The sequence below is a fragment of the Scardinius erythrophthalmus genome (assembly GCF_964197995.2).
Source record: "Scardinius erythrophthalmus genome assembly, chromosome: 22".
Classification (NCBI taxonomy): Eukaryota; Metazoa; Chordata; class Actinopteri; order Cypriniformes; family Leuciscidae; genus Scardinius; species Scardinius erythrophthalmus.
This window is the reverse complement of record NC_138242.1, coordinates 30,073,674-30,095,929: the sequence shown is the minus strand read 5'-3', so window position 1 is coordinate 30,095,929 and position 22,256 is coordinate 30,073,674. Positions and strand designations below refer to the sequence as shown.

General features: G+C 37.5%; 2 protein-coding genes and 1 gene segment (V, D, J or C); all 3 read left to right on the top strand.

The window, feature by feature from the left end:
• LOC308682903 (Ig kappa chain V region 4135-like) overlaps positions 1 to 22,256 on the top strand; it is a 1,009,768-nt gene that overhangs the window by 711,087 nt on the left and 276,425 nt on the right.
• On the top strand, positions 1,840 to 13,458 carry slc6a16b (solute carrier family 6 member 16b). 5 transcript variants are annotated; one of them, XM_081352064.1, is made up of 13 exons: positions 1,840 to 2,067; positions 4,238 to 4,445; positions 5,349 to 5,506; positions 5,671 to 5,791; positions 6,937 to 7,112; positions 7,545 to 7,655; positions 8,749 to 8,990; positions 9,224 to 9,380; positions 10,073 to 10,274; positions 10,429 to 10,588; positions 10,670 to 10,832; positions 12,122 to 12,265; positions 13,281 to 13,458. In XM_081352064.1, the coding sequence occupies exons 1-13, from the start codon at positions 2,065 to 2,067 to the stop codon at positions 13,332 to 13,334; spliced, it is 1,899 nt and encodes a 632-aa protein (XP_081208190.1). In that variant the 5' UTR covers positions 1,840 to 2,064; the 3' UTR covers positions 13,335 to 13,458. The 5 variants fall into 5 exon arrangements, with proteins under 5 accessions (XP_081208190.1, XP_081208186.1, XP_081208189.1 ...); XM_081352063.1 differs by lacking the exon at positions 1,840 to 2,067 and adding an exon at positions 2,774 to 3,149; XM_081352062.1 differs by lacking the exon at positions 1,840 to 2,067 and adding an exon at positions 2,887 to 3,149 and having other exon boundaries at positions 12,122 to 12,404; positions 13,281 to 13,362.
• Positions 15,621 to 18,393, top strand: LOC308682400 (uncharacterized protein; the record flags this gene model as incomplete). The annotated part of the gene is made up of 4 exons (XM_081352110.1): positions 15,621 to 15,650; positions 17,257 to 17,387; positions 17,581 to 17,727; positions 18,140 to 18,393. The coding sequence occupies exons 2-4, from the start codon at positions 17,258 to 17,260 to the stop codon at positions 18,391 to 18,393; spliced, it is 531 nt and encodes a 176-aa protein (XP_081208236.1). The 5' UTR covers positions 15,621 to 15,650; position 17,257.

Genomic DNA, 22,256 nt, shown 5'->3' with positions numbered 1-22,256 from the left:
TACATTGATGAGAGCGTATCTCAGAATCTTTATTATGAGGAATTAATGCAATACAATGAGCATCTCTTGAAGTACTGAGACAGATCAAAAAAATTAAATAAACAGAAACTCTGACTCATTTAAGGAACAGTTCAGGCAAGAATTAATATCATGTCGTCGTTTACTCACCCTAATGTTATTCCAAACTTGTATGACTTCCACGGAACACAAAAGGAGATATTGGGGAGAGAAGAAGATTGGAAGTTCATCCACTTTTTTCTTTTTTTTTTTACAAAAAGCACCTTAAAATCAATGTGCAATATTCCAATGACAGCTTTATGTGATTAAAGGACCCGAATTGAAGATCATATTTTCTAAAAATGTTCATATTCAAACTAAATGCATAAACTAAATCAATAACTTTAAGTGAGTAGCTTACATATGCAGCATGAACATTTTTCACAGCATCTCCTTTTACATTCATAGGAGGAAAAAAGTATGAAGGTATGTATGAGTAAATGACGACAGAATTTCCATTTTTAAATGAACAGCTCCCAACAGGCAGAAGATATGAATGTTTCTATTGAAGAATTTCCTAAACAAATCATGTCTGATCATTTCATCCATGTGTAATATCCTTTAATAAACAAATATAATACAGGAAAATGCTCTTATACTCACCTGCTGCTGATTCCCACGGTTGTCTTCTGACTATATTCTCAAAACTAGATGTATTTTGATAGTGTGTTAACCGCCCGGACATTCCTCTCACAGACATCACAGAAGAGATGAATGTTATCTGAGATGGAAAAAATGTCTTAGGTAAGTGATCTGACTGGCCCGTCTTTATACACTTATTTTTATTATTATTGGCTCATTTATTTGCATTTTACCAGTGTTTGGGGTAATGCATTACAAGTAACGTGAGTTACGTAATCAGATTACTTTTTTCAAGCAACTATAAAGTAACATATTACTTTTAAATCTACAGCCACATATCTGAGTTACTTTTCCAAATAAGTAATGCACGTTACTCTGATTGGCCATGTTGAGAGAAATCGTGTATCAACATTACAGTTATTGTAGTCATGCATTAACTCATCTCACGTGCACAAAAACAGATTCAGTATTCCTCAAAATGAATAAAAAGTAAAATGCAAACTCGGAATAGCTTATTGGTCAAACCTGCAATAATTAAATATGTTTACATTATGTAATACACAAATATACTTTATGTACTTAATCTCACTTTATTATGTATTTGCTGCTGACCTTCAATTCAACCATACGAATAAGCAAAAATGACTTTAGATGAACATCACATTTGCTGTCTGAAGTAAGTGTTGAACTTACTGAAAGGTTAGTCTACTATACAGACGTGAATTTGCATTTCCGTCAGCCTGATTCTTATTCATTTCACTTTTGGTGTGAAAGGGCCTTTACATTTGCCAAAAATATAACTTTTTTTTGTTATTAAAAACAAACAAGCAAGCCAAGCCCAGGAGGAAACCATAGCAAATGCATTACTTTCCATAAAATGTAACTAAGTAACGCAATGTTACCTTTTTAGGCAGTGACGCAAAATGGTAATGCATTAGCCTACTTTTTAAAGTAACTTTCCCTAACACTGCGTTTTACTATATTTCCCCTTTAGTTGAAATAGTCAATGAAATTTTAGTCTGTTAGGTCACATCTGCCCACCTCTGTGCAGTTTGTTTCCCATGATTTTCCGTGCATGAGTCCTGAAGCACACAATTGTGGGCGGGGCCTGGCTGTGTTTTGGTCTGGTGTTGGGCGGTTCTTGCTTGAGATTGACAGCTGGAATGTAGAAGGATTCAACAACGTGGCAAAATAAACTCTAGAGGAGGAATGAACTTTCTCTACTTGGCTGAAACAGCAAGTGTACTTTAAAATGTAAACGATCGTTTAGTCCCGACTCATTTTGATTGCTTTACTGATCCATTGGGTCCTGACATTTCAGCTGAATTTTAAAGTCTTGGATCATTTCTTTGCTTTGTATGTCTGAACTTCAGAGGTCAACGAGGAGGTTCTCGTAGAGGAATCTGCTACATTATCAGTCACAGGATGGTATGTTATAACAAAGATGGTTGATTATTGTGATTCATTTATTAAATCGTAGTACATTTACATAGCAGCCAAACGCAGTTTTAAAATGTAAAAAATTGTCAGACAATATTAAAGTAGTTTGTATGTTGCTTATGAGTCTTATGAATAATTTGAAATAATTGAAGGCTATTATTTGTGGCTATTAGCCTGGTGAGGCTTCTTTGCATTATATGAGAATAGTTTTGAGTCAGTTGGGTCACTTTGACAGTGAAATAAGATGTTAAGCGCGTCATGAGCTCACAGCGCCACGTGTTGGTGCCTTCAATCTCGGTGTAATTTTCTTGGTTTATTGCATCAGTCATCAGTGAAACTTCCTGAAGGAAACGCAGAGCCGCATGTCAACGGTTCAGCATATGGAAAACCATAATAAAATATATAAACAATTCATCTAGTAAAGATATAGATGAAAAACTGACTGATGGTAAACTGTTTCGATGCGTTGCAAGGAAAAACAAAGTGAAACTTTGTTGTGTGCATTAGATAGAAGATATTGGAGAAATGTATAGAAATAAGTAACGAAATAAAAAGAACTAAGAGTAACACTAAAGTATTTTTGTAATATTTCGCGATTAATACTATTTTTTATAATAAAATTAAATAATTAATAAAATTATATCTTAAACTTTATAACTATACATTCAAAAAACTTTTTATACCTTCACTTGCTACGTTTAAAAACTAGAGAGGTGATATTTCAGGCTAAAGCACGCGCGCTCACAAAGCCTCGAGCGTCGTCAAGTGGGCGGGGTCTTATAAATGTGGGCGGGCGCGTGCGCGTGTAGGAGAGGCGTTGCCTGAGGTTCCGTAAACCCACAACCACTACGGAAGAGTAAAACGCGGGCAAAAATAAGCGTCGTTCTTTGATCCTCGATACGTCAAATCATTATTCCAGTAGTTTGTATGTGTACGGTTCGGTTAGGGAAGCTGTGAAGTGATTTCTTCAAAGAGGATTTGAGCCGCACGCGTGTGCCGGTGACAATAGCGCGATAGCTCATTAACACGTGCGCGTGTGTTTGAGAGCCCGAAAGAACGAAACAGCAGCGGTGAGAATTTCTTTAATGCAGATATTTACTATATATTCATGAAAGACATTAATACTAAGTTTAATTGCTTTACATGCTTATATGGACGCATATATTGATAATTATTTCATTTTAGTTGCATATGAGATGCAGCAGCTGATCTTTGACTGGTTAAACTGCTTTATTGGCTCTGCGGTGTTAGATCTCACCAAACAGCGTTTGGTTTTTGATTCATATTACAATAAAGAGCTTATTTATGCACATATTCAATTGAATACTTGTTTTAGAGTGGTTTAAAGCGACAGTTAGGCAATGTTTCCTGCTGTCAACTGCGCATGCGCTTGCCCACCCACACCATGGTGATTATAATGTCAGGGAATTTAAAAAATAGTTTTCCTGACATTGAAGAGTGTTATTATTATTTTATATTTAGCATTTAGGCTGTTTTTGACTTTGAAAGTGGGCTCGTCTCATTTAGGTCCATTTTATTCGAAATTTCTTACTGTTCTGTTTTGGATCCTAAACCACTTGATTATTATTATTATTATTATTATTTATACTTTATAAAAATAATTAGTCTTTTTATCATTTTTGTTGATGATAGTAATAATACATTGATTATTAGTATGCAGTAGTATGTTGTAATTTGTATTTTGAAAGATGTTATGCTATAAATCTAGACCAAGCTTTTGTTTCATTGCATGTCATAATTGTCTTTATACAGTTACCTGAATAGCTACAAATATTTTTAAACCTGCAAATGAAAAAATCAATTGAACCTTGAGTGCTTTGGCTTCACGTTGCATATTATAAGCAGTTTGCGCCGATTTAAAATCCATATCCAATAATCGCAATTCACATCAACACTTCTTCTCATGTAGTTTTTACTCCATCTTTTGTTTGGACTGATCACTCAGACGGAAGTGAACTTCAATAGCAGTCTGACAGGAAGCATCACACATGATTGAGCAGTTTTATGACTGAACTGGCAAGATAAGATCGGTTTTTATAGCAGCATATTTTATAACAACATCCAATCTTCAATGCAGCGCCGTGGCTTTATGTGAGATTTATTTGAATACGAAAACAAGCTTCTGTTTCTCTCTCAGATGACGTCAGAGAAGCCCCCGTTACCTGGAGACGGCCAGCGGGACGATGAGGCTGATCTGGGCACAGGGGTCGGGCAGGAGGTCACGCTGGAAATGGCCCGAGACGGCTGGGACAGTAAAGTGGAATATTTCCTCGCTCAGCTCGGATTCAGTGTGGGATTGGGAAACGTGTGGAGGTTCCCGTACCTCTGCCATCAGAACGGAGGAGGTGAGTTAGAAGGAGATGGGTTTGATTATGCAAAGACTATTCAGGCTTATATTTAAAGGGGTGGTTGATTGATTTCACTTTTCTAACTTTAGTTAGTGTGTAATGTTGCTGTTTGAGCATAAACAACATCTGCAAAGTTACGACGCTCAAAGTTCAAAGCAAAGGGAGATATTTGCTTTTAAAGAAATCGCTTTTTAAGGACTACAACAAACGGCTGGTAGAGACTACACCACATTCCTTCCGGGTTAATGACATCACCAACCCTAAAATTTACATAAACGCCGCCCCCTGAACACGATTTATAGATTATCATGACAGAATATGCTAATCAATGATTAGAAGATAGTTAACTCCACATCAGCTACATGCATTTAAACATAAACAAAAAAGTTTTTGAAGTTTTCAGGACATGAGCTGTTGTAGCTCCGCCCCCGTGCTGGAGCAGCAACTCATTTGCATTTAAAGGAACAGACACAAAACGGTGCATTTTTGCTCACCCGTAAAAAATCTCCATGCCTTAAAATAGCTTGAATGTAACTCAGTCTACACCCTTGCCACATTTAATACGCGGTTCTGTGAATATGAAAGTGAGCCCCGCCTCCACTCACTCACTCAGCTCAGAGATCCACTCGTTGACGATCACGCGTTGATCTGATTGGTTACAAGGTAGTTTGTGACGTCAGAAACACCAGCGAATTCAAACCGTGTTTTTGAGTCTTTGGTTCACTGCAGTTTTAAGGAGAAAATACTCAGCAATGGTGTTGACTTATGAATTTACACATGGTTTGTCTTAAAGCGTATTAAACACACCACATAGACATATCAAACAACATTAAAAGCTGGATTTTCAGCAGAGAGGGACTTTAATAATTGTTTTGTTTCAAACATTGTCATGTGTATCAGGAGCGTTCATCTTGCTGTATGTGGTGTTGATGCTGCTGGTCGGAGTGCCGTTGTTTTTTCTGGAGTTGGCGGCTGGTCAGAGCATCAGACAGGGCAGCATCGGCGTCTGGAGGCACATTTCTCCAAAACTGGTTGGCATTGGCTACTCCAGCTGTGTGGTGAGTAATCTCTAGCGTGATTGGCCGGTTGCACTGGTACATGCATCGTAGAAAATCTAATACTGAAATTGTGAACTTAATTAGCAGACTTACACAAAATTATCATAACAGTTATTGAATTTAATGCTCATTGGTTTTCTTTTTTCTCTCTTTTTATTTCCCAGGTGTGTTTCTTTGTAGCTCTGTATTATAACGTCATCATCGGTTGGAGTATCTTTTACATGGGAAATTCTTTCCAGTCTCCTCTACCATGGGAAAAATGTCCAACAGAAGGGAACATCACTGGTGAGGATTTGGAGTGTGTGCAGCCACTTTTCCATTACCCTTCAAATTGCGCAAATTGGACATACAGCCAATGGAAACGCGTCAATTTCGCCCAAAAACTCACATAAATCGCAAAAAAAGTTTTTACGCTCGCATGAGGAGGTTTTTCAGACAATTCAAATTCTCAGGAATATTTCGCAAAACTGAAATGGAAACATTTAAAGGTCACCTGACGTACATAAGTCGATCATTCTTTAAAGATGACGCGGTATGTTTGGACAGAAGACGAGAGAGTTGTTTATTAAACTCATAAAAGACAAAAGTATCACGGGAATACTCGATTCTAAACAACAATGAAATGCTGCAATTTATCGAGACCTTGAAGCAGATATGAGAGAGAAACGCCTCGTGTCGCTCACAAGTAAACGGGGCTTTCCTTGCCATTAATGAATGAGGCATTTATATAGCGCTTTCATATGTACTACTGTACACCCAAAGCGCTTTACAATCATATCAGGGGTCTCTCCTCAACCACCACCAGTGTGCAGCATCCACTTGGATGATGCGACGGCATCCACAGAACAACGGCGCCAGTGTGCTCACCACACACCAGCTATAGGTGGAGAGAGGAGAGAGAGTGATAGAGCCAATTTAATGTAAGGGGATTATTAGGAGGCCATGATTGGTAAGGGCCAATGTGTGGAATGTGGCCAGGACACCGGGGTTACACCCCTACTCTTTACGAGAAATGCCATGGGATTTTTAATGACCACAGAGAGTCAGGACCTCGGTTTTACGTCTCATCCGAAGGACGGCTTTGATAATTTTTTAACTTTAATGCTTTGATAACACACCTATGTCTCCGTCCATTAAAAATAATGGCTAGTACAGTGGCTGGAATATATGTGAACCTACCAACATCCGTCGCCATGATTTTTGGAATGACTTATCGCGTTTTAGTCGCATAACATCAGTGAATGGAAACGCCGTCATTTCACAATAGTTTTTAATCGACATTTAGAAAATATCTGTAATAGAAATGTGGTTTGTGTTATGCAAGATACAATTATAGTAATTCTCACTTGAGATTAATTATGAGTAACTAATGCCAGAAATGTGACTTTAAAAAAAAAAAACTGGATATGCATTTTTTGTTTTTTACTCAGTGAAGGAATGTGCCGCCAGCTCTCCCACGTCGTATTTCTGGTACCGTAAAGCTCTGGACATCACCGACTCCATTGATGAAACGGGAGAGTTAAACCCCATCATCACTGGATGTTTGCTGGCCGCTTGGGTCGTCGTCTGTCTGGCCATGTACAAGGGCATCAAATCTACCGGCAAGGTACAGTGAGTGAGTGAGTGAGTGTGTGTGTCGTGGATGTAACATTAGTGTTATAAAAGGGACTGTTTATATGCAAAGTAATTATTAAAAAGTTTGATTTTTTTTTAAACACGCAATAAATAAATATAATGTATATATATATATATTATAATTATTTCTTAAATACTTATTGCATGTTTTTTTTTTTTTAAAAATCTAACTTTTTAATAGTATATATATATATTTATTTTTTCCTATTTCTATGCAAAATAATAAAAAAGAAAGTTTGATTTAAAATGCAATTATTGTAATTAAAAAAAACTATTTCTATGAAATTATGAAAATTATTAAAAGTTTGATTTAAAAGAATGCAATAATTAAAAAATGGCAAATGAAACTTTGTTTGTTTATTGTGTGTTGTAATTTGATTATTGAGGGTATTGATGTGTGCAGGTGATGTATTTCTCCTCGGTGTTTCCGTACGTGGTGCTGCTGTGTTTCCTGATCAGAGGCGTGACGCTCGACGGAGCGGCTGAGGGCATCAAATTCATGTTTTACCCCAGAGTACGTAGACCAACACATGACTGCTTTCTGCGCTGCATGTTGGATGGAGTTGAGCTCCAGAATATGGGCAGGATTTATTGAGTAGACACCGTAGTCCATAAGAAGTGTCTTCTCTCTGTTTTATGTTATTAATTTAAATCAGTATCGTTTTAGGATTATTTATGTACCAATATAGTATTTATTAATATTTTAAATTGCCTTTTTGTATATTTTCAAGTTTCATTTTAGTTTGGTTTTAGTAATGTTCTGTGCTCTTGTCATGTGTGTGTATATGTGTATATATATATATATATATATATATATATATATATATATATATATATATATATATATATATATATATATATATATATATATATATATATATATATATATATATATATACTCACCTAAAGGATTATTAGGAACACCTGTTCAATTTCTCATTAATGCAATTATCTAATCAACCAATCATATGGCAGTTGCTTCAATGCATTTAGGGGTGTGGTCCTGGTCAAGACAATCTCCTGAACTCCAAACTGAATGTCAGAATGGGAAAGGGAATGATTGGGGAAATGCCAGTCTCTAGGTATGGTGAAGGCTATGTGATGATGTGGGGCTATTTTAATTCCAAAGGCCAAGGGAACTTTATCAGGATGCATAGTATCCTGGATCCATGAAGTAACTGGCCTTTAAAAATAAAAATCTGCCTGCCTCTATGGGAATTTAACATAGGGGTGTCCAAACTTATGCACCCTGTATTTTAAGGAAGAACATTTATTTATTTACGATACATTATTCATTCACAAAGAAAATTGGTGTCCTTAAAGGTTGTATTTTTTCCAATTTTTTATTTGTATTTTTTATTTTTTTCAGTTTAAACTTATGTCAGTTAATTGCTAAGGCAACATTTCTAGTTTTATTTTTTTTATTAAATATTTATATTTTATTAATGTCATTTACCAAAAATTTGACAAACGCTGCTCAAAATGAATCTTTGTCTTTTTGTAAGTATTATTATTTTGATCGTGTGACATGTTTAGTGTAACTTGGGAGCCGTTCACAATCAATTTCCCTAATTGAGTTTAAACCCTCTTGCTGTGGTGTGTTTCAGCTGGAAATCTTTGCTGACGTTCAGGTGTGGCGTCAGGCGGCGACTCAGGTCTTCTTCGCTCTGGGTTTGGGTTTCGGTTCTGTGATCGCCTACTCTTCCTACAACCCTCGGAACAACAACTGCCATCGCGACGCGTTCACCGTGTCTGGCGTCAACTTCCTGACGTCTGTGCTGGCCTCACTGGTGGTGTTTGCTGTGCTGGGCTTCAGAGCCAAAACCATCGCCACTAACTGTGTCGACCGGTCAGTATGCAAGTTACACACAAATTATTTGGGATTGTTTGATCCTCAAACTTAGTGTATTTTAATAAATTATAGCTTTGCAAATAGGTCTTGTAAAATGGCTGACGTGTAATGTTGCTACAAAGCATTAAAATGGTTACGTAATATTTAACGATGGTGAAATTAATTGAATGCTTTTAATATATTTGACTGAATCTTTAAGATGCTGAGATGAATGGTTGTGTATGTTGCAGTAATCTGAAGGCCATATCCAGCGCTTCTCTCCCTGACCTCCCTGGCCTGAACCTCACACTGGATAGGTATGAAGACTGGTACAGGAGTAAAGGCCAGTATCTGAAGATCCCCGATTACAACATCACCGCCTGCAGCCTGGAGGAAGAACTGAAACAGGTACGGGAAATATACATTATGTAGAACAACATTTTCTGATTAAAATGTAAGTAATGCAAAACTTGCAATACATTTGCATTGATGGAATGTTCTTGGTGGTTGCTAGGGCAATGCTGGAATGTTTTGGGTGGTTGCTATGGCTATGTTGGAATGTTTTGCAGTTTGCTAGAGCAGTGCTGGAATGTTTTGCAGTTTGCTAGAGCAGTGCTGGAATGTTCTGCGGGGTTGCTAGGGCAATGCTGGAATGTTTTGGGTGGTTGCCATGGCAATGTTGGAATGTTTTGCAGTTTGCTAGAGCAGTGAATGTTCTGGGGGGTTGCTAGGGCAATGCTGGAATGTTTTGGGTGGTTGCTATGGCAATGTTGGAATGTTTTGGGTGGTTGCTATGGCAATGTTGGAATGTTTTGCAGTTTGCTAGAGCTGTGCTGGAATGTTCTGGGGGGGTTGCTAGGGCAATGCTGGAATGTTTTGGGGGGTTTCTATAGCAATGTTGAAATGTTCTGGGTGGTTGCTAGGGCATTGCTAGAATGTTCTGGGTGGTTGCTAGGGTAGGGGACATCAAAAATATGATGTATAGGTCTAAAGAAGTCATGGAGATGAATAAAATCTTAAAAGGCTATTTCTCTAGTTATCCTCCATTTCTAAATTGACTCTCATTGAAGGGGATGATCTTCTCTCTCTCTTTCTCTCAGGGTGTTGAGGGAACGGGTTTAGCGTTTATAGCGTTCACAGAAGCCATGACGTTGTTTCCCGGGAGTCCGTTCTGGTCGGTGCTGTTCTTCCTTATGCTGCTTAATCTGGGATTGTCCACTATGTTCGGCACCATGGCCGGAATACTGACACCGCTAACAGACACTTTTAAGACACTACGCAATCACAAGCTCATCTTCACAGGTAACACACTGTTATGACTTCCATTAAACATGTACCAATTGTTCTGTTGTTCTTATTTTTATAATTGATGTACGTTTCCTATATTTGGGTTTTGCCAGTAGTTTGAATGATTGGTTTGTTTAATCTTTGTGTGGTGGTGTTCTCTCTCTGTCAGTGTGCAGCTGTGTGTTGGGCTTTCTGATCGGTCTAATGTTCACTCAGCGCTGTGGAAACTACTTTGTGACAATGTTTGATGATTATTCCGCCACACTTCCGCTCATCATCGTCGTCATCTTTCAGACCGTCAGCGTGGCCTGGGTTTATGGAGCCGACAGGTACCGCAGACTCGCAGTACTCGAGTAGAAGTGTTTCGTCATCTGGTTGAATGCATAAACGAGATGTATTTATGAATGCAGGTTTTTAGAGGACCTGAAACGGATGTTGAATCGGCCGGTACCTGTGGTGTACAAGTACCTGTGGAAGTATGTGTGTCCAGTCGCTATGCTGGGACTCTTGGGTGCCAGTCTGCTAAAGATGGTCCTGAATCGCCCTACATACACCGCCTGGAATAGAGAAAAGGTCAGATCATAAGTAAACCATTACCTTTAATCTTTAACCCTATAAAGCTACTGTTTCATATTTATATATGCTACTTTCTAAGACCTATAGATTATTAACATGATCAAAACGTCTCTGAAAAACCTGTTGCACACAATCTACTTGCATGCCTTCTGTCGTCTGATTGATAGTTTATTCTTTTTTTAGCAAGTAAAGAATCTTTTAGTATAATTGTAAATACTTTTTACTGTGAAATCTGCACTGATTTTTATAAAGTAAACATAAGAGCAACTTTTATAGTATTGAACACTTACTAGTATGGAAGCTTGTTTCGCAATTCTGACTTTATAATACGCAATTCTGACTTTATAACACACAATTGTGACTTTATATCACGCAATTATAAAATAAAAGTCAGAATTGCAAGATGTAAACTAGCAATTTTAAGAAAAAAGTCTGGCAAGGCAACTTTATTTACTTGATTATCCATACATCATTTTTTCGAAAAATCACATTCAAATGTGAGTCAAATATGATCATCAGGCTTTTGAGGAAGGTTTATTTGTCCATCTCAGTCATCATTGTATTGTATTGCATTGCATTAAAGAAAAAATTGCATCCAAACTACAGAGCTTTGATCATAAAACTAAGCATTTAAATATCATATAAGACATATTATTAGCAGATATAGAGTGATGACTGATATTTATGTGCATTTATGTACGTAAGTAGTCTGCTATGCTGTTATAAAAAAAAATCATTGATTTACATTAGAAGCGATCAGAATTTTGCTTTCCTTTTTAGCCATATGAATATCAGCAAATTGCATATCTGTCTGAATCAAGGCTTTTTCTTGTGTTTGAGCTCCATATTCTCATTATATGAGCCATAAAAGCCTGAAGTATCAAATATGAGACTTAAGAAAAATCACACATGCAAATGCAAATATATTTTTAGGTTTTGCTGTAAGTTCACAAAAAAAAAAAAAAGTAATAAAAACTCTGAGTGTTTTAGCGCAATTTTCTCACCTCATGGGATCACAACACTAAGAGATAGTAAATCTTTTCCTGGATTTTTTTTGTGTGTTCCCGAGATTAGACCTTCCTTAACATAATGCCAAAAACCCGAAGTCTCTAGGTGGTCTGTTTTTTGGAGTAGATAGAAGTGCAAGATTGGTGCGCACAGAACAGAAATCATGAGTTAACAAGCGCAATTTTGTCCGGTGGAAAATTGCGCTAAAAAATGTTTTGGACTGTCATATGTGTGGCTTTACATGGTTAACATTGCTTTTGTCCTACATTTCCTCTCAGGCATCGAAGGAAGATCTCCCTTATCCTGGTTGGGCGCTTGCTGTCCTGGTCACACTCATCGTGGTTGCGTTCCTTCCTGTTCCCATCGGATACCTCCATTTCCTCCTCCTGGACCGGCTGGGCCAGTCTCCCGCTGACACTGAGGCGAGATATGAGCCGTGTGCCACTATAGACACAGACCTGACCCCTCTCGACACCTTACACCCCCTGCTCGAGGAAAACCATCACTCCCAATCGCCAAACGGCCACATTGAAAGTGTCCAATCAAGTGTATTATGAGAAAGTGAGAGGGAAGAAACTACAGTTTACAAACATCTCAGAAGGATCTATTTCAATCAAGATATTTTTATTCGTACTTTGCTGTTGGGAACAATCATTTTTATGTGTACATGCATACAGATGGGCACAAAAATAACTGACTTTAAAGGGTTAGCTCACCCCAAAAAGCTTCACGTTCACGCGTTCATCTTGCACCATCTGGAGTTTTCTAGCCAGTTGTGCAAGTTGCTCCAAAACAGATTATATTCTAATGCATATTACTTGCATGAAGCCATACACTAGCTACTAGCTGTATGTGAAAATCTTCCCGGTTTAAACATGTTACATATGAATACGTTGTTTACGTGCACCCGGAGTAACGACTTTGATGATCGTTTTCTCTTTTCGAGTGCACTGTCGCTTTAAGTAGACGTGTAATTATGGTACTGCTAAGCCATACATGCGTTTGCCTGGACCAGGTGAACGTTAAACAACGATGAAAGACTATATTTACAACGGTCCAAATATTTGGTTACTGATGGTCCTGCTGGTTTAGTGATCTGATGAGTTTTGTATAAAGGTGTTTTATGATGGCGTGACCCATCGGTGTTATGTGAACACTATGGTACTGAACTCCGTCTCCGTTGATGTATGAATTAAACCGCAGAGGTGGAATGAATAGTTCAAAACAAGAATTAGCCGTCATTTTATGAAAAAAGGTTGAACAAATAGCAACAGAAGCAAACTCAACTGATTTTGAATCCTCAATATGTCCTGAGTAAGGGAAAAAAAAGTCCCGAAGAATCCCGTTAGGGGAATCACATTTGGGGATTCACTTTTTATTTTACTTACCTTTTGTCTTCTGCATTCTCTTTACCATTTTCTCCTGTTCTTCCCTCAGACTCGTCCCCCAGAAACAGTCCCACGGACCCAGCCCCAAACCCCAATCTCTTAAAAATGAATAAAGGCATGGTTTCTAAAGTACTTCTTCATGCCTCTATGTATTAATGCTCACGGGTAGCCCATTCAGACCTTAACATGAAGTATTTTACAGTTATATGTCAACAAGACATTTTCACCTGGCTATACCCATTGTTTAGATCTGTTGTGGTATGCAAATTAGCACATACATAATTAGATTGTGCACCGTTTGTCCATGTTAACAAACAATTTAAAAAAACTTGTAATACATTTGTTGTTTGTCTTGATGTAAGTAATCAACTCACAAATTTTCATGGTGATATCTAAAGGTTTCAAATTTTTACCCTATTCACGTAAGAAAAAGAATGAATAGGATATATTTGGGTCTTTTTCTAAACTTTCCCCTAGTGGGATTCTTCGGGATGTTTTTTCCTTACTCAGGACATATTGAGGATACAAAATCAGTTGAGTTTGCTTCTGTTGCAATTTGTTCATGGTTGACCCCCATTTTGGCTTAAAATGACTGGACTAAATATAATCATTCCCAGAAATTCCAAAATGATGTTTGAAGTTAAATATTCCATAGGTGCTTTTGGTCAATTTACACTGTTATGAATCAAAACACAATGGCATCTCAAGAGGACAGCCAGGGTCAAAGGTCACCAATCATGATGGGTAATAATGACCGTAGCATCAGAGTGTTAATGTTGACCCTCCCTGATATGTTCTGCGTTAAGTGTCATTATTGAAGTGGGTCTGTGCGTAAACATCTGTAAAAAGATCCTGTGTTCAAATTAGCTTTTGAACTATTAAATATTCACGCAAAACTAAGTTTCACAATCAGACCTACAACACAAAGGCTGCGTTTAGGTACTTATTTTGAGTAATTACTTCACGACTGCTAAAAAAAAGTATGTTTTATGTAGTATAAATGAGTGTAGTATGAATGTAATCCAGACGTACTACATTCGCCATGTTGTCATTATCATGTGATCTAACAGCATCAGTTGTCATTTCACTATCATTCACAGATCCTCTCCTGTGGCCTCATGGGATAGTAAAGTGTCCATCATATGCACACTTCAGAATCCCAACGGATGAATTGGGTCATCCAGGGACTTTTTCTCTACTCTTTTACGAGTCCTGTAATTTCAGACGTTACATGCTGTTTTTCGCCTGCTATATCGTAGGAAGTGTGTGATTTCAGATGCAGCCAAAGTTCTCAGATGACTGAACTACACAATCAGTTTTGGGTGAATCTCAAGAACAACACTCAAATGTCTGGATCATAATTCATCTTAATGTTTTTAAGAATAGACTTAATTGTCTCTGCAAAATATGACACGGATATATATTTGTGAGGGTAAAACATCTGTTGGGTCTTTATTTATTTGAATGCGAGCAAATTTTCTTGTGTGTGTATAGTGTAACATTCTAGACTCTTCTTTTGAGCACAAACTACAGCCATAGGAAAAAAAATGTTTAAAAATGTTTTTATTTTATATAATTCCAGTTGTACTTTGTATGTGACACAAATGCAAATCAGATTTATTATGAAGTATTTACATGAAACAGAATTTTCAGAACAATTTTGAATTTTTATATTGTACATAAATGTCTATGTTGCCTGTTTTTATCTGTAAGATGTTTTTATGGCCCTTGTTTTATTTCCCCTCAGACGTGTGTTTCTGAAAGCGAACATCTGACCCACAGGCCAGACATTTTATGGCTTATAGTCATTGTGAAGTAATGTTCTCTGCCTCTCACAGGGGTTGATGGGTCTTCTGTGTTTGTTCAGTAGTTTGAACAGAGTTTGTTCTGGTTGTCAGTGATAAATATGATGAAATGATAATTTAATATTCCTTGTACAATACTTGATAAATCTGTGTATTTGAAGCGTAATTTCTTCTCTTTGATGTAAATGTCCCGTTCCACAGAATATTTTCTGTTGCTTTTTTTCAAAGTCAGAAATGACTCTGAATGAATGTGATTGATGGTCACGCTGAAACAGACATTTTGTACAGTTTGCCTCATGATGATGATCTTGTTTCTGTATAAATGTTTATTTGAACTCAAATGAGATTCTTTTTTTGTCCTGTAGAGGCTAATTATTTGAGAGTGTGTATGTGTGTATATTCTACAGTCGCCTCTAGTCTGTTTTTGTGCTGGTCGTTTATGTGCAGTCGTGTGTGTGAGAGCTCAATGATCCTGGGACTTTGGTTGTCATGGTGTGAATCTCCACCCTGGAAAGAGACGATCCACAAACAAACTGATGCTCAGCACAGCTGAAAGACAAGAATCACTGGAGGAGAAAAGTTCATAACGACTGAGATCAGAAACCCTGAGGAAGGTATGTAAAAAAAGACATGTTTAGCATGTTGTTGACCTGCGGTTCCTGAGATCTGCGTCTTGCTGTGAACTCTAGAATTATGTATTTATTTAGATTATAAAGTTGAGTTGATCAGGATGTAAATGTGCAGCTGAAGAACTTTATTTCATCATGACCTCTTCCTCTTCACATCAGATCAGGCCAGAGGTTCAGTCGATTCAACAACCGGAAGGATCTTGTTTACTTGAGCACTGGTTTGATGATTCTTAATATAAAGAACACGTTTAATCTGCACATGATCCTAAGTCCAACTTTAGTGCTGATAGTTTAATATTTTTATGGACATTTAATTGTAAGATATAAGAATATAGGTCTAGAATGATAGAACATGCATTACGGCTCTCGCATCTGGATTGATTTCATTGCCTTTCAAACTTAATTATTATAGCAAATGACATAAATTTTTTTTATCCTAATCAGCTGGCACAACTTACCCCACCACACCGTCTAAGTTATCATCTGTCAAGGAGAAATTTGAACTAAAACCAAATCTATATTTTAGCCTGCTTTGAACTGAAATGAAAGTGTCTATAGCATAAATGACGAATAAGTGATGCGCATAATTCATAAACTAGCCAAGAAGATTTAGCCTAATTATATGAATATTTGAATAGTGACTGTTTAATGTTCAAAAGTAAAACGTGTAATGTTTTGTAACAATGTGTAATGATGTTTGTAGTAGAATTTCTAGTTTATGGAGGCAAACTGTTCCCTGCCATGCAGAAACTTTATTTTGACATGCAAAAATGTGTCTCAGCTCGAATCTCATGTGCATCTCTCAATAACAAGATATGATCGGCCTTTTCTGAACATGAGTTCAGTGTTGGATTTAGATCTGAAGCACTCAAGCACAAATCACTGCCTGAAAACTTTTATGAATGCTATACAAATTATTCAGTTGAATTGAGTGCATATGTATTTCTGAGAAAAAAAAAAAAAAAAAAAAAAAAAATATATATATATATATATATATATAGTACCAGTCAAAAAGTTTGTTGTTGAAAGAAGTCTCTTATGCTCAAGGCTTCATTTATTTGATAAAAAATGCAGAAAAACTGTAATATTGTGAAATAATATTACAATTTAAAACAATGGTTTTCTATATAATATATATATATATATATATATATATATATATATATATATATATATATATATATATATATATATATATTGAAATATAATTTATTCCTGTGATGTAAAGCTGAATTGTCAGCATCAATACTCCAGTCTTCAGTGTCACATGATCCTTCAGAAATCATTCTAATATTCCGATTTGATACTCAGTTATTGTCAATGTTGTGCTGTTATTATGTGAGCTACAAAAGGAAAGGAAATCGAATAATCATGCAAACTCATCAGGATGAACTGAGAGTGAGTCCCAGAGGAGAATGAAACTGAATGCTGTTCTGCTCACGGCCACTAGAGGACACTGAAGAATTCTGGATGATAAACGGATTTTCTCTCATTAGTGCTTCATTATCATGTGTGTCAGGATCTAACTAGTTATTTGTATTAATAAATGACATTTGTTTGTTTGTTATAATGATTCTCTCTCTGTGTGCAGGATGCTCAAGTGGACTCTGGTGCTGCTGTGTGTGAGTGTGTGTTTGGGTCAGAATCAAATCAACACCGACCCGGCAGAAGCAGCAGGACTGACCTCTGATCAGCATGACCACATCACACTGAGAGAAACCTGTAAGACACACACACACACACACACACACACACACACTCACTGTTTGTTCTCAAAAGATTTCATTATGACCACCTAGATGCTATTTTATTTTATTTCATTCCATTATTTCATTTTATTATATTATTTTTTTTACATTTTATTGTATTATATGGTCTGGTCCAGATACACACTGTGTATGTTTTCTACTGACAGATGCTCATTTGACGATGAACAACAACAAGCTGGCCGTGTTCATCGCTGCTGCTGTAGGAACTCTGACGCTGATGGCTGTGGTTTACTGCATCTACAACCAGTTCTACAACAAAAACATTTATTCACACACTCAGCTGCTTGAATCTGGTACACACACACACACTACTTAGATCCCTGATATAAAGTACACAAAATAAAATCATTGACATTACAAAACATATACATTATTCCAAATCTTAGACTTTTTCGAGACCTTGTTTTAGATGGTGACACTAATCCGTCACGGTGCAACGAGCACTTTAAAAAACTTGATTATAAAATATAATTATCATAATAAATGTCATTTGAATTGATTCTCTATTGCAAAGTATAGATAAACGTTTAATCTAATTTAAAAAAGATTATTTCACCTAAAGGTTGTGTGTGCTTTTGAATGTTTATTTGCGTACATTAACTATTCTTTCAGTAGCTCCAGGTAGATTAATAATATACTGTATAATGCACATAATTAATAATACACACATAATGATGAGTTATAATCTGTGTGGTTCTCCGTCAGATATCGCTCTGGATCTGAGCAGCTCGTCCTCGTCTGTGTTTTCTGGTTATGTGATGGAGGGATGGATGCAGCAGAGGATGGAGAAAGGTGGAGGAGGGAGTTACGGATCTCTCTCCGACACTCCTTCAATAATCACTCTTCCTCCTCCTCTTTCACCTCCTCAGCGAGCGTCTCCCTTCCACTCGCTCTCTCTGTCCCGAACGCCGCCTCTGAGGACCATCTCAGCCCAGGATCTGGAGAAGAGCTTCCTCTGAGCCCGTGTGTGTGTGTGTGTGTGTGTGTTCTCCCTTCCACTCGCTCTCTCTGTCCCGAACGCCGCCTCTGAGGACCATCTCAGCCCAGGATCTGGAGAAGAGCTTCCTCTGAGCCTGTGTGTGTGTGTGTGTGTGTGTTCTCCCTTTCACTCGCTCTCTCTGTCCCGAACGCCGCCTCTGAGGACCATCTCAGCCCAGGATCTGGAGAAGAGCTTCCTCTGAGCCCGTGTGTGTGTGTGTGTGTGTGTGTTCTCCCCTTCACTCGCTCTCTCTGTCCCGAACGCCGCCTCTGAGGACTCAGCTCAGGATCAGAGAGAGAGAGAGAGAGAGAGAGAGAGAGAGGGTTCATTTTACAGCTGTATGCAAAAGTGGCGTGACCTCTGACACATTATACGGCTTCTATAACCTCTGCTGCAAACATTTACACTTGACTACCCTCTTCAGATTTCAGCTCAGGGCTGCTGTTATTGTGCTGAATGTAACATTCTTTAAAGATTTAATGATACACACGTTCTATTCTATTCTATTGTTCACTTCTCTCGTGTTCTGTTCTGTTGTTTTCTATTAGTTCTTTTTTTTGTTCATTAATATATATTTTTTTACATTGCTTAAAGATGTTGTGAATAGAACACTATTCTCTGCTGTTGTTCACCTCTTCTTTCTATTCTCTTCATTTATTTTCTATATTCTATTGTTCACTAATGTCCTCTGTAGTCTGTTATATTCTATTCATTTCTGTTCTGTTGTTTTCGGTCCTATTCTATTTATTTCCTTTGCTATTAATATACAGAATATACGACTTTGTGATTGTAAAGTTCTATTCTATTCTTGAAAATTTTTATTATTTGAATAGCATGAGCTGGAATGGAATTCCAATGGAATAGAGTTCAAATGAACAGAACAGAATTTGGCTCAGCTGCATCTGCTCTTGTAGGACACAATATTTGGTAACACTTCACATTAAGGTTCATTTGGTTAACAATAGTTAATGCATTAGGCATCATGAAATAACACAATTCTAAGATAACACAAGATTAATATTTGACATAAGTTGTATAAATTAACATTTATGTATTTTGAAATAAATGAATTATCAGTGGATGAAAATATCCACTAACATTAAACACTTTGGAGTCTACTATTTTTTTTTTAATTATTATATCATCAACTTAATATGTCGTTTCTGAATAAAAGTATCACTTTCTTTACAAAAAATTATCGTCTTTGTTTAGCTGTTTATTTATTTTTTAAGAAAATATTGGCCTTTAGCTTCAATTACGACCTAGATCAGTTCTCTAATATTGGAAACTTGTTTTGTTTACTTGTAATTACTCCGTAAATGTAAAATGATCGTTGTTTGGTCAGGACTAGGGAATAGTGACTGTATTTTAAACAGAAATAATGTCTCTGGATCAACATTACTGACAGACAATCACATTTTAGGGACAACGTTAAACCTCCTGTTCGGGTTGGTTTCAGGGTAAGTTAAAGGACGAAGTACGGTGTGTTTGATGGGAATGTTGTTCCAGGACCAACAAAACATCCCGTCCTATTTGGCGCGTTCACAGCTCGGGTTCTTGAGTTGTTTGTAGTGGCATATTGTGTCCACTAAGTGTGTCTCGCATCTTATTTGCCTTGTGGATTAAAATTAGACAGCTAGTGTGCGTGTATGCCAGAGTTAGGGATCGGGGCCCGACCACACACACACACACACACAGAGAGAGAGAGAGAGGGAGGGTTTAAGTCGTGTGAGCACGCCGGCTCTTCACTCTTACAGATTTACTCTAATCTCATTTCAGCACCTTGGACAGTGACACACATTGACACCAGACCTCCATGTTCATTACAACCCCAAAACACAACCACAGCGTGTCTAGTTAAAACTTTCTCTGAATCTAACATATCGTTGATACAACTTGCAAATAAGTTGTTTAGACACTAATGCTGGTTTCATTGTCTTGTACCCCTGGCTTTTCTCCAAGAATTGATCCAACGGTATTCCTTCGGGAGTGTCATTCCAGGAATTATGTTTGAGGCACCGGATGTGGAATTATGTAGGCCTATAAGGCATTCACACCAGTTCTGTTGTCTGCCACTTTAAATGCTCGCGCTCAGAATGGATTTTGATTGGCTGTCAATGTTTTTTTATCGTTCATAAGGGGATTTTTTTTTCTTTTTTTTACAGTAAAAACGATATTGTTTCTTTGTGTCTTTATCGTTGTGGTGTGGACTTAATTTTTCTCATAGAATTAAGGCCCTTTCACACCAAAAACGATAACTATGATAATATTAGCAGCCACAGAATCACTTATTAGCCTATAGAGCTGGTAAGTCCCGCCCCTTCCGCTAACCCCACTGGACTTCTAGGTTGAAAAATCGTCAATGCAAGTGAATGGGAGAAAATAATTATTTTCTGGTCCCGTTTGAATTGTGCCATGAATGTGAACATATGTTGTCTGTGAATTTTTTATATAATTTTTCGTGTAAAGAATGCTACAATTTAGCAGGTAGAAGTTTGATACGGTTAGACTTTGTGTGAGAGCACTTTGTGGACTACAACCCTTCGCTGCTTTCGACGCGTTTGAAACGTCAACACCACTCACACACGGACACTAGCTCACGGATCCCGCTAAACATGGCTGTGTCTTTGGTGCACTTCACCACCTTCTTTCAGGGAGAGGATAAAATCGTTGAGGTTGGCGAAAACCACGGGTAAGTCAACTTTATGGGGTGACGTCACATAGGCGACATGTAGTCTTTCTCGTTATGTCTTTTCCACAACTGCTAGCCGAAGAATCATACTATATACTGTCAAACTCGTAACATGAAAAGTTATATAAAAAATTCACAGACAACATATGTTCACATTCATGGCACAATTCAAACGGGACCAGAAAATAATTATTTTCTCCCATTCACTTGCATTGACGATTTTTCAACCTTAGAGGTCCACTTGGGGTTTTACGGATGGGCGGGACTTACCAGCTCTATAAGCGCACACTGCAGGTATGTATTTTGCCGCTTTAAATGCTCAAGCAGGAGAGATTCTGATTGGCTATTATTGGCTGGAAAAAAACGTTTTGAAAGTAATTCCAACCATAGTTATCGTTATAATTGTGGTGTGGACTCTATTCTTTTAAATTTACAACGATTTTTACAATTCAGTTTTGTAATGCTATCGTAACACCGTGTCCTAACTACACGCAACGCGACGCGCGTTAAAAGGTATATTTTCCATGTTAATCAGAGTTTTTGTCCTAACCAGCTGCGACGGCGACACGCGATGATTCTATTTTAGATACGGTTTCTATTTTTCTGCGACGTTGCGGCTTGCACAACAAACACAAAGTGTGGCAATGATAATCTCAAACACTGTGTCCTAACCAGACGCGATGCGATACGATTCCAGCGACAAATAATTTTTCTGTCCACACTTGACGCGACGCAACTGCGAGACGCGTCAAAATCAATCAAAACCAACAGCCAATCAGAACAGCGTGTGGGCGGAGTCAGCCAATCAGAACAGCGTGTGGGCGGAGTCTCGCGGAAATTGCACAGCACCAGAGAGTAATCTCGACGGCACTCGCAAGAAAATGGTAAAGTATCAAATTCACAAATATTACACCATTTAAAGATTATTAAAAATACATAGGCTACTGAGTTACTAAATCAATCTTTGTCAAAGAATAACTTACACTTGTTTGTTCACAGTTTTTGAACGTTCTTGTTTCCATTTGTTTAATTTCAAGATCTGAGGTGTATTATCCATTGTTGCTTTTACAGCTACAAAGCTGGAGCACTAAATGATATTCAAAGTCACATTGCATGCTTTTAACTTTAAATAAAGCACATGTGTGTGTGTG